General features: G+C 38.5%; 1 protein-coding gene and 1 long non-coding RNA gene across 3 annotated transcripts in view; both read left to right on the top strand.

Moving 5' to 3' along the window:
* Positions 1 to 18,635, top strand: part of LOC124291212 (serine/threonine-protein kinase 26-like) — an 84,873-nt gene that overhangs the window by 8,807 nt on the left and 57,431 nt on the right. The window contains exon 1 of one of the 2 annotated variants that reach the window (XM_046728150.1): positions 13,601 to 13,920. The exons of the other annotated variant lie outside the window; for it this stretch is intronic. Coding sequence (XP_046584106.1) covers positions 13,912 to 13,920 — 9 coding nt within the window. The 5' untranslated portion in view covers positions 13,601 to 13,911. Of the gene's footprint in view, positions 1 to 13,600; positions 13,921 to 18,635 lie in introns of those variants that run through there. 2 annotated transcript variants of the gene reach the window in all.
* Positions 4,836 to 7,260, top strand: LOC124291214. Its single transcript, XR_006902167.1, has 3 exons — positions 4,836 to 4,846; positions 4,975 to 4,982; positions 7,124 to 7,260. It is a non-coding gene; the product is annotated as an uncharacterized LOC124291214 (long non-coding RNA).

Here is an 18,635-nt window from a genome sequence, read left to right as displayed (position 1 = left end):
AACATTGGAAAGTCAACTGGACACCAGTACAGTGTGATATACAAATTTGCTTGCCCGACAGAAAAAAACACTGGACTCGGACGTCGGGCAATGGGTTATTTCCACCCCTGGGTAGTTATTACAATGTGAAATATGGTATGTTAGTCTTCCCCTGTGATAATCACATGTATCAATCATGAGTTTATTAACATATCTGTTGGTGTTAATTACCATTAACTGTTGTTTATTGAATGAATGTATTTACAACAAGATCTTGCACTGCCAGATACAGAGGAGATTTGCAGGAGTCAGTACAGTCTACCTCTATTCAGCAACTTCATGTTTAACCAGTCAAGCAGGGTTTCAGATCAGTTTTGTTTCTAGGACATTGACCAATTGTCATGCAGAATGCCTGAAATGTCATGAAATTTTGTGTTAATTTGATATTTAACTTGACAATAATGATCATTAATTATGATCATTTTAACAACTACTATGTTTAGTAACTTAGCATATATCTTATGACATACACATGATGCAAGGAAAAGAGGTAGGGCCTAGTGGTGTTCCGATTAATTGAAATAATCGAAGACAAGCAATCGATCACATTTTGTCATAATCGAACACGATTTTGGAACCGCTGTAATAGAGTTTGAAATACTTGATGATGGAACATATCTAGGACGTTGTCAGGGCCAGAAAACATGTTTAATTCTTAGAAAACTCACTTCACTTTCTGAAAAGTCATGACTGAATATTTCTTGAAGAATCTGGGAAGTTTATGTTACACTGGAACTGAATCATTTTCACTGGATGTGAAATTTGCAAATGTAATTTGTGCAGTTTCTAAATAAAACAAAACAACAACAGAGAACCAAATGTTTTTTCTTAATACTTATCTGCAACTACAACCTGTATAGGAAAATCTAAAAAATGACTCGAACCAATTTTTTTTCGATGATTGGTCGTTGGTATCAAACCAATCATCAATTGTGAGATTTCAACCACTTCCCAACACTAGTAGGGCCATATTGACCGTATCATAATTAGCATCTGTTATTTGGGTAAAGTGTAATGCTTTAACTTATAGACAAGTCTGATAGTGATAAGTTTGCAGTTCTTTCCAGAGCACAACCCTTGACTATTATACCATGAGTTTCATTTGTTGAGATTGTAATAAAAAGACCATATTCTGATTCCACTTAGCAATGCATACCTAGAGATTAATCTAGCCCTTTTTAAAGGCCGACATTCAGCCCCAAGTCTGCAGTAAATAAGAGTAAAATACCCAAATCTAATTTTTTAACACTCCCCAATTCTTCAGAGTTTGACAAGAGAAGATTGAAATAAATGCAGTTTTTTCAAATGTGGCATTTCCCTCCATATGTGCCTACCACAGGCACTTCATGTGAAATCCAAGATACATCCCTCATAGATATCAAAACATCTATGGCAATGAAGATACCTACATGTTCATATACAATGTATTTTCATTTCCAGTTGCTTATGATTGAATGCAACCCGCTTCACAAACTAGGAAATCGTAGGTCTCCATTATCGACTTTTCTTATCTCCAAGGACCCAGCCGTTCATAGTAAATCATGCATGTCATTATGTGTTCTGAAATTAAGTTGACATTGTGGGGGCAAATTCTTACTCCTCTGGTTTTGAATTGGCTGTGCGTGTGATTGCTGTATTGTAGAATATCCCCCCACAAGCTGGAGATTCTGATAACATAATGTTTTATAGATTATAAATTGAATTGGCTTGGAAAGTAATTGCCACCCATTGCCGATACAGCAAATATTTATTGCTACTGCATTCTAATCGTGTTTAAACATTGGTACTGCTAGATAAGACATGGGGCATGACTGTACCTGTGTCGTGTGGAACATTGAGTGTTTGGTGACGTGATATGTTGTACATGTTCTAGCTCACTTGAACCCGTGAAGGTCCGGGTTAGAATGAACCTTCAGTAACCCATGCTTGTCGTAAGAGGCGACCAACGGGATCAGGTGGTCAGGCTCGCTGACTTGGTTGACACATGTCATCGGTGCCCAATTGCCCAGATCGATACTCATGCTGTTGATCACTGGTTGTCTGGTCCAGACTTGATTATTTACAGACCGCCACCATATAGCTGGAATAAAACTAAACTCACTCACTCACTAGCTCACTTGAGGAATAGTGGTTATTGTTGAACGCCCCACTCAAGTTCAGAACAATCATTCCAATAATTTAAATCATGAGCATCAATCTGTATGACTGGACCTGTGAACATCCAGGTTAGAAATGGTCTTCAGCAAACATGCTTGTTGTAAGGCTAAGGGAATTGGGTGGTCAGGCTCGCTGACTTGGTTGACACATGTCATCATATCCCAGCTGTGTAGATGGATGGTCGTGCTGTTGATCACTGGATTGTCTGATCCAAACTCGATTACCCCGGTATGTACAGACTGCCGTCATATAGCTGGAATATTGCTGAGTGTGGCGTTAAACAACAAACCAACCAACTGTACTGGAGGCAAATATCAACAAGAACATACATCAAAAAAGGCATTGAGCCTGACTTCATAATTTTGTTAGTTGACATGCTATATTCTTACTAAAATTAAATATTGCCTTAAACAATACTCACTCGCTCTTCATTTACCATGTTTACAGAAAGTGTTAACGAAAAAGTAACTTATTTAAATGTGCACAAGAATCAGAATAGAAATTTAATTTTTCAGCTTCATAAAGATTAACCAAGTATTATCTCAATTTGGGGAAAATAAAAGTACTTATTGTAAAAATAGTAACATAAACAACTTGAAAATTGTATTATTTGTACTGTATTATGCCAGATAGGAAGCAGTTTATAATTAGTTGTCATGACACATTCTTAGAAGTTTGCATTTTGAAAGTTCAAAGCTGTGTTGGTTTTAGAGTTAAAGTAATTTAAACTTAAAACAGTCCAGTTTGTTTATCCAGGTTTTGTTCCCCTATCCTGATTATACTCATCATACACACTTTATTTCCTCCTCACTGACAGTTAGGGCTGCACAATATAACCGGTTTACCGGTATTTACTGCTTCAGACATGAAAATTATACGTATTGCGCTACGCTGATCGAAAACTGGTATTTTGACTTGCATTCGGAAAACTTCGTAACACTTGGAAATCTTCGGATATTTCCTTGTTTCAATTGTGCTATATATTATTTACATTATTATTTTTGTCATGATTAAAAGTTTTTATTAAAGCTTAATCAAGCATAGTGATTTTGTTGTGTTTATGCATTATAAATCAAGCATTAACATGACTATACGTAGTTTTTTTGTATAAAAATACTTCTTACAATATATTGCAAAACATATCGCAATATATGCTATCATATCGCAATATGAAAATTCTTTGCAATACCCACCCCTACTGACAGTGGATGCTGATGACATTGTCAATACTGTGCTATTATCAGTTGGATAGTCTGCTAGTATTACTGGAATATTGCTAAAAGCGGTGTAAACCTAAACTCACTGACTCACTCACTCTGCTGGTCCTCCAGAGCAGTGTTTGCCCTATAGGCATACAAATTTAGGAGTCATCATGACTCCTTTGTGTCGTATGACGGATTTATGGACATGGTTTTGGGAGTGAACGTTGTTTAACATTCATCAAGACATGGTTTTGGGAGTGATTGTTTAATAACGACAAAAAGCAAGGTAAGGCAGGTCAGGTATTTAATCAGCACTGAGCAGTTAACATGGTTAACTGGCAAACTAAATGTTTAAGAAGTTCAGATTATCTGAACTAAGGGCCAAGTAGCATTACGTCAACAATGACGCAAGCTTCTAAATTCACTGCGTATTTGAGATAATTTGTGCATCAAATACGCAGGTTTTCTGCATCATGACAAACACTGCTCTAGGGCTGTGGGGTAGCGTAGTACTTAAAGCGTTTGTTCGTCACGCCGAAGACCCGGGTTCAATTCCCCACGTGAGTACAATGTGTGAAGCCCATTTCTGGTGTCCCTCGCTGTCATATTGCTGGAATATTGGTAAACGCGGTGTAAAACTCAACTCACTCACTAACTGTTGGGTGTCCGAATACCTTCAACATCAGGGAAGTAGACTTTGGCTACTGGACGATTCTAATATCCCTTCTTCCAAGACAATTGCTGTTACCGTGGCTAATGATAAAGAAAACTCATGTCTTTATGTTTTTCCATCATGTTTATTGTTGCTTTAAGGACTAAGACTTGTACAAAAAGGTTATGTATAATAAGCACATATTGTTATTTCCTTCAGAATTAATATAAGTTTAAAATCCTTGGTGTGAATATTTGAAATTTGTGATTCTGCAGAAGCATATCTTTAAATAACTGAAGGATGACTCATCATGCGGATGGAACGAGGGCTTGGTTTATTTTCTTTAGCTGCTAAAATTCACAACAAATATTCATGTACCATGTGTATGGGAGTACAAGGGAGTTGACTCTCATTTTCTTTATATTGTGTGTAAGCGTGAATACTTGATTAAGGTCAAATTTCAGAACATTATCTTCAGACACATGTAAATTAGCTTTTGGATGTATTTTGCAAAAGTCACAAATGCTATCTTTATTTGTCAGACAATCTTTGTTGACTCTCAGCCGTGCAAACAGAGGAGTAGATGTGAAGGCAGTGTGATTTGAGGGTCCATGTGTTCTTGGGGCTTCTAAGACAAGCAAGGTTTTGTCCATGAAGGATGTGGTAGGAAGGTGAATCACTGAGTTGTGTTGCCAGAACATGACACTTTAGGTTGGGACTGTGGTCAGTGTTGTTTACCTTGAGTTTATAACTTGTTTCATAAATTCATGACCCGTGAAGATCCGGGTTAGAATAGGTCTTCAGTAACCCATGCTTGTCGTAAGAGGCGACTAACGGGATCGGATGGTCAGGCTCGGTGACTTGGTTGACACATGTCATCGTATTCCAATTGCGTAGATCGATGCTCATGCTGTTGATCACTAGATTGTCTAGTCCAGACTTGATTTCCTCTCGCATTATGTTGACACTGTACTATAATTTGAATACTGTTCAAAACCTACACCGAAGCATTGCTACAAACAGGATTGGGTGGTCAGGTTCATTGACTTGGTTGACACGTGATCATATCCTAGTTGTGTAGATCGATACTGATCATGGCATGCTGTTGATCACTGGATTGTCTGGTCCAGACTCGATTATTTACAGATATCTGCCATATAGCTGGAATATTGCTGAGTGCAGCGTAAAACTAAACTCACTCACTTAATCATGTTAATAAATTCACATCATCTGTGTAAGTTGGTCTGTGACCATGGTGACTGGTGGAAATTAAGTCAGTCAAGGAGTACATGTGTATATGGTTTTGTTTCTAACCAGGGCTCATCATCCACGCTATCCCACTGGCCCGGGTCTAGTAAAATGTTAACAGGACCAGTGCAACTTGATAAACGCTATCTGGACGGTCTAGTAGATATTTAAGGCTGTCAATATAATTGTACAGGTTTTGAGCTTTCCAAAAAAAATTAATGAATAAAAAAAAAACAAGTGAACACGACGACGTGTGAATGTATAAAATTCTACAAAGCAAGTGAGAATTTGACATTAAGAGTCCCTTAGCAGGACCAGTAAGAATCTGAAAGGACCAGTGATTTTTAAAAGTTACTGGTCAGGGGGTGTTGTTCGGGAATTTGAGTGAATGTCAAGCCCTGCTAACTTAGTGGGTGAATGTTGTTTTATGCATTGAGAATTATTACAAAAATGTTTCTTAATGTGTATCCAGAGTTAGGTGTGAGAGGATCAATATTTGTTTGTTGTTTAATGCCACACTCAGCAATATTCTAGCTATATGGAAACGGTCTGTAAATAATGGAGTCTGGACCAGACAATCCAGTGATCAACAGCATGAGCATCGATCTACGCACATTGGGATACGTTGACAGGATCAGTATTTGTGGTAGGGGTGTTTGAGTCATTGACAAATCAGTGCACAGGAAATTCAGTACATTTGGTACAGACTACAATCAGTGTTTCAATTTATTTTTTAGTGTAATATTTCCAATCTTTCCAGATACCCTGGCTGATAAGTAATCAGGGTATCATAATCCCCACTTGTCATGAAAAAAAATTCAAAACAAATTGCTAAATATTGTTAGGAAAGTATTAATAATGTGTCAGAATATGTTTCTCATTGTGACTGAATTAGTGAATATTTGCTAAACCTTTATCATGTTTATGGTTGGCACATTCCACACTCCTGTGTGTGTGTTCGAATCATGTCAGCATCAGGCAGATATCCACATTGACATTTCTGTATCCTTTCAAATATCTTCCTTCGCCCCGGAGAGCGGAAGGTCGCGGGTTCGGTCACCGACCGCGTCATACCAAAAGACGTTAAAATATGGTACTTGTTGGTCCCTGCCTGGCGCTAACGGGTACCACAAGGACTGGTGGAGTGGAGTCAGTATTATGTGTCTGAATGGGTTATTCATGCTTCACTGCGGCATGGTATCTCAGTGGGCTAGCTCTATATAACCAGCTAGTATAAGCAGCCGCACACACACATACACACGCATGCACGTCGCCATATGAGCGAAATATTCTCAAGCACGACGTTAAACCCAATTTCACCTCACCTCACCTCACCTCACCTCACCTCTCCTCTTCCTTGGCTATTTTACCTCTGTCTTCATTGTATTTTCATTCCAAGGTGTTAGCTCAAATTCTGCCAGATCATCATTATCAGTACACTCAGTGGTTCACTGTAATGTACAAACAACTGTCATCCAACATTTCATACAAATGTTCAATAAACTTATTACATCTTTGAGGGGTGGTGGGGTAGCCTAGTGGTTAAAGTGTTTGCTCATCACTCCGAAGGCCCGGATTCAATTCCCTACATGGGTATAATATGTGAAGCCCATTTCTGTTGTACTCACTATACATACTCACTCACTATTACATCTTAACGCCATTTGACCATTTTAGTGTGTGCTGGCCTGTATCCTTTCAACCTCACGGCTTGTTCATTGGTTGCATCAAAGATGTAAACATCACAAGTAATGATGTCTTTGATATACTCAACACACTGACACCAAAATTCACTCATATCAAAAGGTTGCCATGATTATACCAGTTAGTGGTGGTCCGATTATTGAAATAATGGAAGATTGGTCGCAGTCACTAAACGACCAAGCAATCGATCATGTTTTCTCATAATCGAACACAAACAATTCTAGTACACTTGTTTTCATTAACACTATTTTTCACTAGGTTGGTTTTGTCTGTTACATTTCATAAGCACTACAGTACAAGCTCGTTCCAAGTCATGATTGAATTTATCTTAAAGACTCGTAAGAAATTAATGTTCCTCCATACTAGTCATCCTTTGAAGATGTGAAATTTTGCCCAAAAACCCCAAAGAACTACATGTTTTTTTCCTTATTTTTTTGTGCATTAACACATTTCATAAATGACGCTAACCAATTATTTTCGATGATTGATCGGTTGTAATGAACCAATCATCAATTATGAGATTTTAACCAATTCCCAACACTAATAACAGTAAATGTTGTATGTTCACAAGATGACAGGATGTGTTAAAGACAGTCTTGACAGTTACACATCGGAAACAACTGACATTGCCATCTTGTGGCATCACCTGTTGTTGAATGTGTATTAATGTGGATGCACATGTCTGAGGTAAATAAGAATTAACCTATCGAATTACGAAAACATTTCAAATGTATTACGCAAGTTTATTACTTAAAACACTTGATAAAAATCACCATTTGAAGTCAACGTATATACAGAATGTTTAGAAACTATATGGTGATATGTTGTGGAATGGGTGCAAGAACTGAAACAGGATTGGCTTGTCCTTGGTGGAAGGTTGTTGAATGGAATGTTTTGTGTGCTCCATAGTTCGCTTCGGGTGTTCATAATTTCCTCTCTAAATATCGTCTAATACACTTTATTCCTTAAAAAATACTGTAATACTGCAAAAAGACATTTCACAAAAATGTCTTGAGCCTCAAACAGTGGTTGAGTGGTATTACATGTTGCTGAAGATCTTTCACACAGCATTGTGTGGAGCACATCAGACCATACCTCTGCTGTTGTAGAAGGAGAGCCTTGTGTTAATCAAGACCACATGTTAGCTGCATTGCTGAAACAAATGTATTGTCAGAATCTGTGTCACTGGAGCACGGCCCATCAACTGTATAATTGTCTCCATGCTTACAATCAATAAGGGTACCATTAATAACATTGAGATTGGAGCATAAACTCACAGCCTGAAAGCACCTCAAACGTCAATAAATTCCATCACTTTTGATAGAACAAGTCCGGATTGATATTTCCCAAGGCAGGCTGGGGCCTCATTATGATCTAATGGATGCTATTGTTGAAAGAATGTTTCTGTATCTGGATGTTGGACAATCAGTTTGGATGAGTTGATGTTGATGATCTTTCTTTTATTCCACACATAGACTGATTGAGAGTGGCTGTGTAAAAAGGTTGTACAGCCTGGGTTACGAGGTGCAAAGCCATAACCAGATCCAGACTGAAAGGGAAGGAACCTTTGATTTGTAGAAACATGTGTCATCGCCCTTGCACTCTGACCTTGTTCAGTAGCCTTACAATGGGTTGCTGTTTACTCACTCATATTTCATGTATTTGCATTTTTTTCATGTGAAAGAATAATTTAGTAGTGTAGAAATGATCCAAGTTGGCTTACGTCTAGACTAACAACTAGTCTCTAAAATGAACATATTACTGGGGAAAAAGTTCATGGTAAACAACAAAAAATATAATGAAAAGGAGCCCTGAGACCCTGAAGCTGTGGAAATCTAGACTTTTCTAGACACATTTTCTAGACTTGCGTTGGCTTTCTTGGATATGTTTGCTTCAGAGGCTGTATGACAGACTAGCTTATGTCATACACAGGGTTTTACAAAAAAACAGAAATGTGCGTCTAGAAACACACATGTATAGAAGGATGCAGACAAAAATATATTTTCACATTGCATTATGTTGACACTGTACTATAATTTGAATACTGTTCAAAAGCAATGACTTAAACATTGCTACAGGATTGGATGGTCAGGTTCACTGACTTGGTTGACACGTGATCATATCCCAGTTGAGTAGATCAATACTGATAATGGCATGCTGTTGATCACTGGATTGTCTTGTCTAGACTCGATTATTTACCGACCGCTGCCATATAGCTGGAATATTGCTGAGTGCAGCGTAAAACTAAACTCATTCAATCCGTCCTCCCCCTCTCCCTCCCTGAAAATGAATAGAACATTTTTTCATGACCTACCCCTTCCTTTGAGCATTCCACATATAATGTATTATTTATGTATTTTAAAAAAGATCTCTCTTGTGACTTTACATCAATTTCAGTAGATCTCAGCATTAGCGATTGAACTTCTATTTGCTGAAATTGCTTCACTGAAATATGCTTTACGAGACAGGGTTCAAACAAGTTGTTTAAGTCACAGACAAGATGTGAATATACACATGATCATTTTCTGTGCTGCTTGAAGCATACAGTATCATAGTAACAGGGTTTTATGCGACACGCAAATGTGCGTCCAGTTCGCACAAATTTAGAGAATGGATGCAAAAATAAATTCCCTGCATCCAAAGCAGGCCTACCAAAGAAAACTTTCCCACTGTGCAGAAAAACACAGAAAAGCCCACATTAATCTTGGAAATAGCAACATAAACATAATACCTCGCTAGTGAAACAGTAAAAACGGCAACTTTCAATCGCTAACACTGCATCATAAAACCAGGAGCCTGCAACTTCGATTTTGCGCATGCGCACATGGAAGAGGAAATCTCTACCGCATGTTGACATTTTCCACCTTGGACAAAAGTTACATTCCTTTTTAAGTATTTCTGTTGTGTTATTTGGCATTTATCATCATGATACTTGTGTGCACACTTTTTTAGTTTACCTTCAATTCGTATGAAACGATTGACAGCAATTATTTCGACATATTTAATACTTCTTCTACGCGAGGCGATTCACGGTTGCTCGGAAATTGGAAAGAAGCCCGGAGCGTAATGCGCATGCTCAGTAGAGGTCAAAGTTCGCTGATATATAAATGTTGCAGTTTCATAGTTTTTCGTTGTGGTTTTTACTGTTTCAGTAGCGAGGTATTATGTTCATGTTGCTACTTCCACGATTAATGTGGGCTTTTCTGCGTTTTTCTGCACAGTGGGAAGGTTTTCTTTGGTTGGCCTGCAAAGGGACATGCAATATTCACTGTACCCACAACACATCGATGACTTTGCTAAGTGTTTGGTTGTTTCTTTCAGAGCAGTTACATGCATCATTTCATCCAGCAGGCCATATGATCAATGATTCATTACAGACTCTAAAGGGCGGTGGGGTAGCCTAGTGGTTAAAGCGTTCGCTCGTCACACCGACGGCCCGGGTTCGATTCCCCACATGGGTACAATTTGTGGAGCCCATTTCTGGTGTCCCCCGCCGTGATATTGCTGGATTATGCTAAAAACGGCGTAAAACCATACTCAGTCAGTCAGTCAGTCCAGGCTCTAAAGAATTATCAAAACGTACAGTTCCTTCCACAGGACCCTCCCACTGATTGCAAGGACCCCTAAAACTACCCCCATGTTTGTGAGTGGAGGTAAAACCTGTAATTTAAAGCAGTAGTGTACATGAGTGAGAATTGAACATTGTTGTGACAGCTGCATTGAAGTGTCCCACCTGGAATGCCGACTGACGCAGAATGTCACCAATAGTCGATTCTGTATTGATCCCCTTCAGCATGTGAACACACACACTACATGACATGGTGTTGGATTGTTTCAACCCATGGACTTTGTACTCTGTAATGGCAGTGAGAAAGTTGTTTAACTTTGCAGCGTACTGTCTTTTGACAGCATGCAACATTATGAGTCTGTGTCAGTCATAAGGCCTAAAAAAAAAAAGCTTGTGGTTCCGATTTCCCGACCGACCCTAGATATTCCCACCGAGCCACTCACCACATAATAAATGAAATTTATTTTCTGACACATGAGTAATCATGTCAATGTAAAAATATTTTGCAAAAACCCAAAAACCTACCTACCTACCTACCCTAGTTCTGAAATGTAGGAAATCGGAACCACAACATTTATTTTTTTTTGGCCTAAGAGGCGACTAACGGGATCGGGTGGTCAGGCTCGCTGACTTGGTTGACACATGTCATCGGTTCCCAATTGCGTAGATCGTTGCTCATGATGTTGATCACTGGATTGTCTGGTCCAGACTCGATTATTTACAGACTACCACCATATAGCTGGAATATTGCTGAGTGTGGCGTTAAACAACAAACCAACCAACCAACTAGCATAATTAATTTAAGCTTGGCCACCTGTCCAGTAGATAAATTAAGCAGCTGTTGGATATATACTGATAAATAATTTTTTCATATACCAAATGAACCTGCTTGAAAATGTAATATTTCTCTTTCACAACTGAAAAAAGGTTACCGAAGACCCAAGTCTATTATATATAATTTCTAACCTGGATCTTCATGGATGACCCGTGAAGGTCAGGGTTAGAATATTGATCTTCAGTAACCCATGCTTGTTGTAAGAGGCGACTAACAGGATTAGGTGGTCAGCAGACTTGGTTGACACATGTCATCGGTTCCCAATTGCGCAGATCAATGCTCATGTTGTTGATCACTGGATTGTCTGGTCCAGACTTGATTATTTACAGACCACCGCCATATAGCTGGAATATTGCTGAGTGCGGCGTAAAACTAAACTCACTCACTTACTCTTCATGACTAATATTGTGTGGTAATACTGATCGACTGAAAACAAGCTATTTACGTCAAATAGCAGCAAAAATTGCAAAGTGCATCTGTAAAGCAATACCCATTTTGTTAACAAAATTGGGTTTTGATCACATGGTTACAATTTAGGTAAGATGGTCAATCTGGTGACTGCAAGGATCTATATGAAGCAGCATGTGTAGCATAGGTACATTGTTTAGTCCAGCACAAACTGAAAGAAACATTTCTATAGATGTTGTTTTCTCAAAGGCTGTTGACCTAGTTTGAGGTGCACACTATGCTGAATATCGTTGATGAAATATTTTTAACTTGACATGCATCCTTGTCACAATTGTGGGAAAACCAGGTAAGATGTGACGTTATCCGCCCTCCCCAATTTCCTGAAGCCAAGGGCTTAATTTTTCAAACAAAACCTCGGAGTTTGGTATTTACTGTTGAAATCAACTGGCATGCAACTGACAGCTGATACCTTGCCTTGCATGCGCAATGCACGTGTACTGCACTCACTACTCGTGTCCTGCACGTGCGCTTCTCGCACTACCTCTTATGAGGAACACATGGTTCATACTGACTTACTTCACAGCAATCCTTCCTAGCCTAGTGGATAAAACTGCCAAGCTAGTAAGCCAGGCATCGACACAATATATTGGAAGTTTTCAATAATGTGATATGTTAGAATCGAATTCAAAACTTGTACAAGTAAAATAATTCAAAGTCAAGGGCTATTCCTAATGCTCGCGAAACTGTCTGTAGAGGTGTACTCGGTGAAAGGAGAACCTGGCGAGACGAGTGACGTCACTGGAGGTTTATAATTGGTCTTCAGCATCCGATGTTTGTCGTACGGGGGCACAAATGGGATTGGGTGGGCAGGCTCGCTGAGTCGTTTGACATATGTCATTGTATCCCAATTGCATAGTTCTGTGCTTTTGATGTCAATCACTGGATTGTCTTGTCTTGTCTTTGCCCCCATATAGTTAGTAACAAACAACTGTAGCTGAAGTTTTATAATGGGCATCAAAATTCAAAGGTTTTGTTCTTTTGTCAAAGTGTTAAAATATTTTAAGAGCAATTTTAATTAAAGATTATTTTCATCGACATGATTGAAGAATAAAGGCCCAAACTTAATCAAAGATTTGTTTACAATTTGTTTATTATTCTTTAGTGTTTATGTTTATGTTGAAACTGTATATGTCAATATTGACACCAACTTGTTAAGAATCTGTTGTTTTTGACATTTTATGCCAAGACAAGAAACAAATCCAGGTGCGCTACAGTAATGTTTTATATCCGTTTAAAAGACGAGGGAAGTTATGCAACAGATGTTATTCATGCTAACACAATTTCCATAACAAGCTCCTCTCATCTTTGCATCATCTTTGCACACGAAGCAAACTACCTGTTGATGTCGTCTGTGAGGAGAAATTACAAGTGTTTGCTTTGTTAACTGAATGAGGAGTTCGTGGGTTCTCCGACAATATCTTCATTGTATGGTGTAGATTCCAGAAGTGAGGGTACTTTGTCAGGCCAAAATAGCTGGACACTATTCCACTGTGTTATCCGCATTCTCCCGACATTGTTGACGCGATTGCTGCATTTGTATAGTCGGTATGCTTCACTGAGCATCAACTGCGCTGCGGTGTCGAGCATATCACCTGAACAGGTGTAAATGACTCTCAGACGGGGCCCCCTAATTTAATCTCCTGTGCCTTATTTACAGTATGTGTGTAGACTATTGCGATCAGGGAGAATCGGGCCGGGTGTTTATCGTCTTTGAGTTGCAAGGCTCCCAGCAAGTGGGGAGGGTAAACATTCCTGCCATGCTTGCAAGCCCAATTCTGAGTGGCTGACATAGCATGGCTTGTTTGTAAGGAGGGCTGTGAGTGGTCAATACTGGGTTAAGCCAGCAGGGCCAGGTCACCTGTGTTATGTCACTGCAGTCTGCTCATCTGATGTAAATAAAGACATGGAAATTGGACTGGAAAATGAATACAATCAACCTCGTCTTCTGGCGTTCAGAAAACACATTATCAACAATTGTCAGCTGTTTTAACTGGTGTTGTCATGATTTGTTTGAGAGAAACGTTGGATATTTGCCATTATGAATCTGGTAAGAATGTTTTATATTATATATATTTTAAAAAGAACACTTTTGTTTTAATGACAATTTTTTTTTCATATGTTGAGCCGACAGAGCAAATATATTTGAATTCCAACATATATATGATGCTGTGAACACATGGTGTTAATGCTGATCATGGTATCAATAAGATGAATATGAATATAATTGTGATTTATGCAAATATATTTTGTCCATGTGGTGATGGGCACGATCGTGATGAGAGAAAGAATTGACTCAAAATGCCAGACGTGAAACATGCCATGGAATAATTGCTGAATTTTGCTGGTCATGATAACCTTTGTTTGTCATGTTTTGTGTGTATGAGTGGTCATGAATTTCTTTGGAATATTTTTGCTTATGACAGGACATGGACAATGCATTAGAATGTTTGCAGAATTACGTTATTTTTATGGGACATTCCTGTATGCAATAAGCAAGTAGGAAAGAATTTTATGATGGTAGTCATTCTAATGTTTGAGAATATTAACCAGTCCAATGTGGATTCTTCACAAATATTTATAGACTCTTCCTTACATAATCTGTGCCACATAAATATGAATACTTTATAAGAAATTATTGTGTCAACCTGAAAGGGGAAAACTGTTCCCACTAGCTATGCTCGGCATGTTTTTAAAGTGAACTGAAGCAAATAGTTATTAAGATTATCTGTGATGCAAGATGGTTGTGCTAGGCAGGAAGGTTTTCTGTGGTATGTGACACACAAGGACACAACTGAATGCACAGATATGTGTCGGGTACAGATGCACTTCAGATCTCCATTTTAACTGTATCTGGTTCGGGATATACTGTACACAGGGCTCCAGATAATTTTTCAACACCAGGAGTACGTACTCCTTGTTTGTTCAATATAGGAGTACTGGAAAACCTTAAGTGTACATTTAGAGTACTGAATGGAAATTAATGGACTATCAGTAATCTTGTGTTTCTGTTTCATATATGCACCACAATATTGCTACTCTTGTGTAAACAGAACAATACTTTTTTCAGATAAATAAGCCTGTAAATGATTCTAAGACCGTACACCATTGCTGTGATGCGTATCTGCTACGTTTTCTAAAATATTTCCTACCGTATCGTGCATATGTTTTATCCGTACATACGCCGATACGGCCCTCATCTGGAGCCCTGCTGTACAGTGGTATTTGGGAAATATCCACAATGGAAAGTTCGACTCATCCCACTACAACAGCATCTGGTTATGTTGTCCCATACCAACCAACATCTATACATGTTGGCGTAGACTAACATCTAGTCTCTGAAATGAACATATCTTACTGGGGAAAAAAACCATTTCATTATTAAGAATGATAGAATATAATGAAACAGAGCCCAGACTTTCTTCATTTTCAAACTGTGGTTCTCTAGACTTGCCACATATTCTAGACTTGCATGGCCTTTCTTGGATTTATTTGTTTCAGAGTCTGTCAGACTAAACTTGGTGTTGCTATTGAAAGAATTGTTGGAACAATATCATTGTTCCCATATTTTATAAACTGAGGGAGTTAGAATGATAAACCTGGATATGAAGTGTTGGAGAATAATTGATGTCACAATCATTTTGGGGGGGCATAACTAGGGTCATTGAGTGTTTTATCATGAAACATTTCTTGGCAACACACTTGACTTACACCAGCATTCGAAATACCTGCCTGCCAGACTTCCCTGACGGGTTATTTTCAACATGGACTACCATATTCTCAAATTCACCTGCCCGACGGTCGGGTTAAAATTTAGACATGTATATGCTGTTAGTATTAGTTTTTTAAATATTTTACAAGTTTTAATATTAATTATAGTAAGTAACTTAGTATTTTTTGTGGGCAGGTAAGTTTTGGTAAGGCTGGCAAGTTTTACATCTAACCAGCCCAGTTTCATACCCTGCTTAGACATGCCACATATTGTTTCCAGAGCATAACTCATAAGTTGTATACAATCTTAGTATGAAACTTTGCCTATGTATTAGACACATTTAACCTGAGGGTATGGTATGATGTTATGGTATTTCTGATAAAAATAATTTTTATGGTTTAATGTTTTACTTAGTGGTTAGAGCCTGCAATCAGCTGGCAGTAGGGACAAGTTCTCTCAGAAACTACCCAAGTAACAGAAATGAAACTTTACACACTTAGAGATTCTTATCAAGACTTAGGTTGAAAATTACTACCACACATTGTATGTTTCTTTTCAGGGTTACTCTCCTCATATCATGTATTTTTACTTAGTTAAGGTCGTTGCTCCAATAAATTCATATTTTTTACTCCGGAAGTGAATTCTAAATTACCTCATGGCCGCAGATAGTGAAAGCAGTGTTGTTATTTTTTATATTTCTATTTTTATTTTTGTGTATGGTATAAGGTAGCAACTTAAGGTACATTTACAGAACAAAGGGCTGAAACATGGACATTAATATTTGACAATGGATAAGCAATGTTCCCCTGCTCACTGTAATTGAGACAAACTCCAGGTACAAAATTTATATTTATCGCTTCTAAACATGCTGTTTTACAGCCAGAATGGTAATGTCAATTTCATGGGGACAGCCCTGTGAGTCATTTGCTGCGTTTATTGACTAAAAAAAAACGCTGGCAATTGATTGTATTTTGTTCAGATCCTCTGTTCTGCCCCCCAGCTCACGTTTGACTTGCAAACACGAAATCTGCTCTTGACACGACTAACATTATACTGCTGTTTCTGAATAGATGCCTATGTCATCACTTTAGCATGTTTTGTGGAGGGAGGCTCACTTCAGACATCCAATATTGACATGCTGGGCCGCTATCACAACATGAATTATGAAGTATATGTTTTTGTTATTTATGCAAGTAACCTTTGTTTGAGACAGGCCTCATGGCTTCAGGAAAAGAATAGAATAGAAAATTTTGAGGGAATGCAAACATATTTCTTTCATTTAAATATTCGTAAATATTTATGTTCGCACCAGTGTTGCATAAAAAGAACAATGAATACATTCCTGCAATAGTTTGTTGCAAAAAGTGATGTGTCCATGAAAAATAAAGGTTAATGGCCAAAGTAATTTCTGACTTGATCGTGTTTATGAGGGTTTGTTGCAGTGGCCAGTGGTTGAGCCCAAGAGCAGTGATATATTCAGTCAAGATATACCAGCTGATTTTTGTTTTACTTCGTTTTCATGTGTGATGGCTAACTTTACCTGTTCTGACCTTTTCAGCAAAATTTTGGGTTACTTTGAAGTATTTTGAGGGGCGGTGGGGTAGTCTAGTGGTCAAAGCGTTTACTTGTCATGCCGAAGCACCGGGTTCAATTCCCCATATGGGTACACTGTGAAGCCCATTTCTGGTGTCACCTGTCAGGGCTCGATTTATTGCTTTGTTACTTGCACTGGTGCAACCCAATATTACAAAGTGCAACCTAGTTATTTGTGTAACTTGCACCAGGTGCAAGTCAATTTTTGAGTGGGTAAACTTCTGAATAAAACATCTACATAATTCAATAGCATATTTCTGATATTACATATTGCATTAAAAACAGTGCAACTGAAATTTGACTGGTGCAACTAGGTTTTTATCTTAGGTTGCACCTGGTGCAAGTGGTTAACATCTCCTAAATCGTGCCTTGTCTGTCATGATATTGCTGGAGTATTGCTAAAAGCGGCGTAAAACCATACTCACTCACTCATAGAACTCATGAGTTCATTTTGAGAGTTTTTGTTTTGAGATATATATACATTTTAAAAATATAACAGCAACAAAGAGCTTAGTGTTTATGTTCAGGAAGCTAATAAAGAGGTCTTCTTAATGTCTGACATGCTGATTTTGCAGTTTTTGCCTGTGTAGACATGTAGTGTTGAAGTGATATTTTTGTTCTGATTGTTTACATGATGCAAGATCCATACCATTGACTGGCCAAACACTTGTGTTGGTCAAATAAATATAAAGACTCCCTTCTCACATTCCTGTGGCAAAACCCTGTCTATTTCTGTCCAGTTAGACTAGACCATTAAGGCTAAATGTTCTACTTGTGCACTGGCTTATGGACTTCAACACATAGCGACGACCATGGCAGATCTTGTTGGTCTGGTCGCCGTTGTACAAAATAACCTTAGCGGTAAGACTTGCATAAGTCGATGTTAAGTTATATGAGTAACCGTCACCTTAGCCCTAAACTCGCTCTGTACAACGGCATCCAGGCCTCTTACCTTTGATGCTTATAGTATTTTTTAATTTGGTTTGTTTTTTTCCTAGTGAATGTATTTTTAACAATGTGTTGCAGTCTTTGGGTGTTCAGTATGGTGAGGTACTTCTCGTGTTTAAGTGGTGATGTGGATGTTTGGATCTAGGTGATGTGGTTGGTTGGTTGGATCTAGATGATGTGGATGGTAGGATCTAGGTGATGTGGGTGGTAGGATCTAGGTGATGTGGATGGTTGGTTGGATCTAGATGATGTGGATGGTAGGATCTAGGTGATGTGGGTGGTAGGATCAAGGTGATGTGGATGGTTGGATCTAGGTGATGTGGATGGTTGGTTGGACATAGGTGATGTAGGTGGTTGGTTGGATCTAGGTGATGTGGATGTTCGGATCTAGGTGATGTAGGTGGTTGGTTGCATCTAGGTGATGTTGATGGTTGGTTGGATCTAGGTGATGTGGATGGTTGGTTGGATCTAGGTGATGTGGGTGGTTGGTCGGATCTAGGTGATGTGGATGG

Source organism: Haliotis rubra, unplaced genomic scaffold, assembly GCF_003918875.1.
Source record: "Haliotis rubra isolate DU_JTF1 unplaced genomic scaffold, ASM391887v1 Scf486, whole genome shotgun sequence".
NCBI lineage: Eukaryota > Metazoa > Mollusca > Gastropoda > Lepetellida > Haliotidae > Haliotis > Haliotis rubra.
Note: the sequence above shows the minus strand (reverse complement) of the source record. Positions and strands in the feature narration are given on the sequence as shown.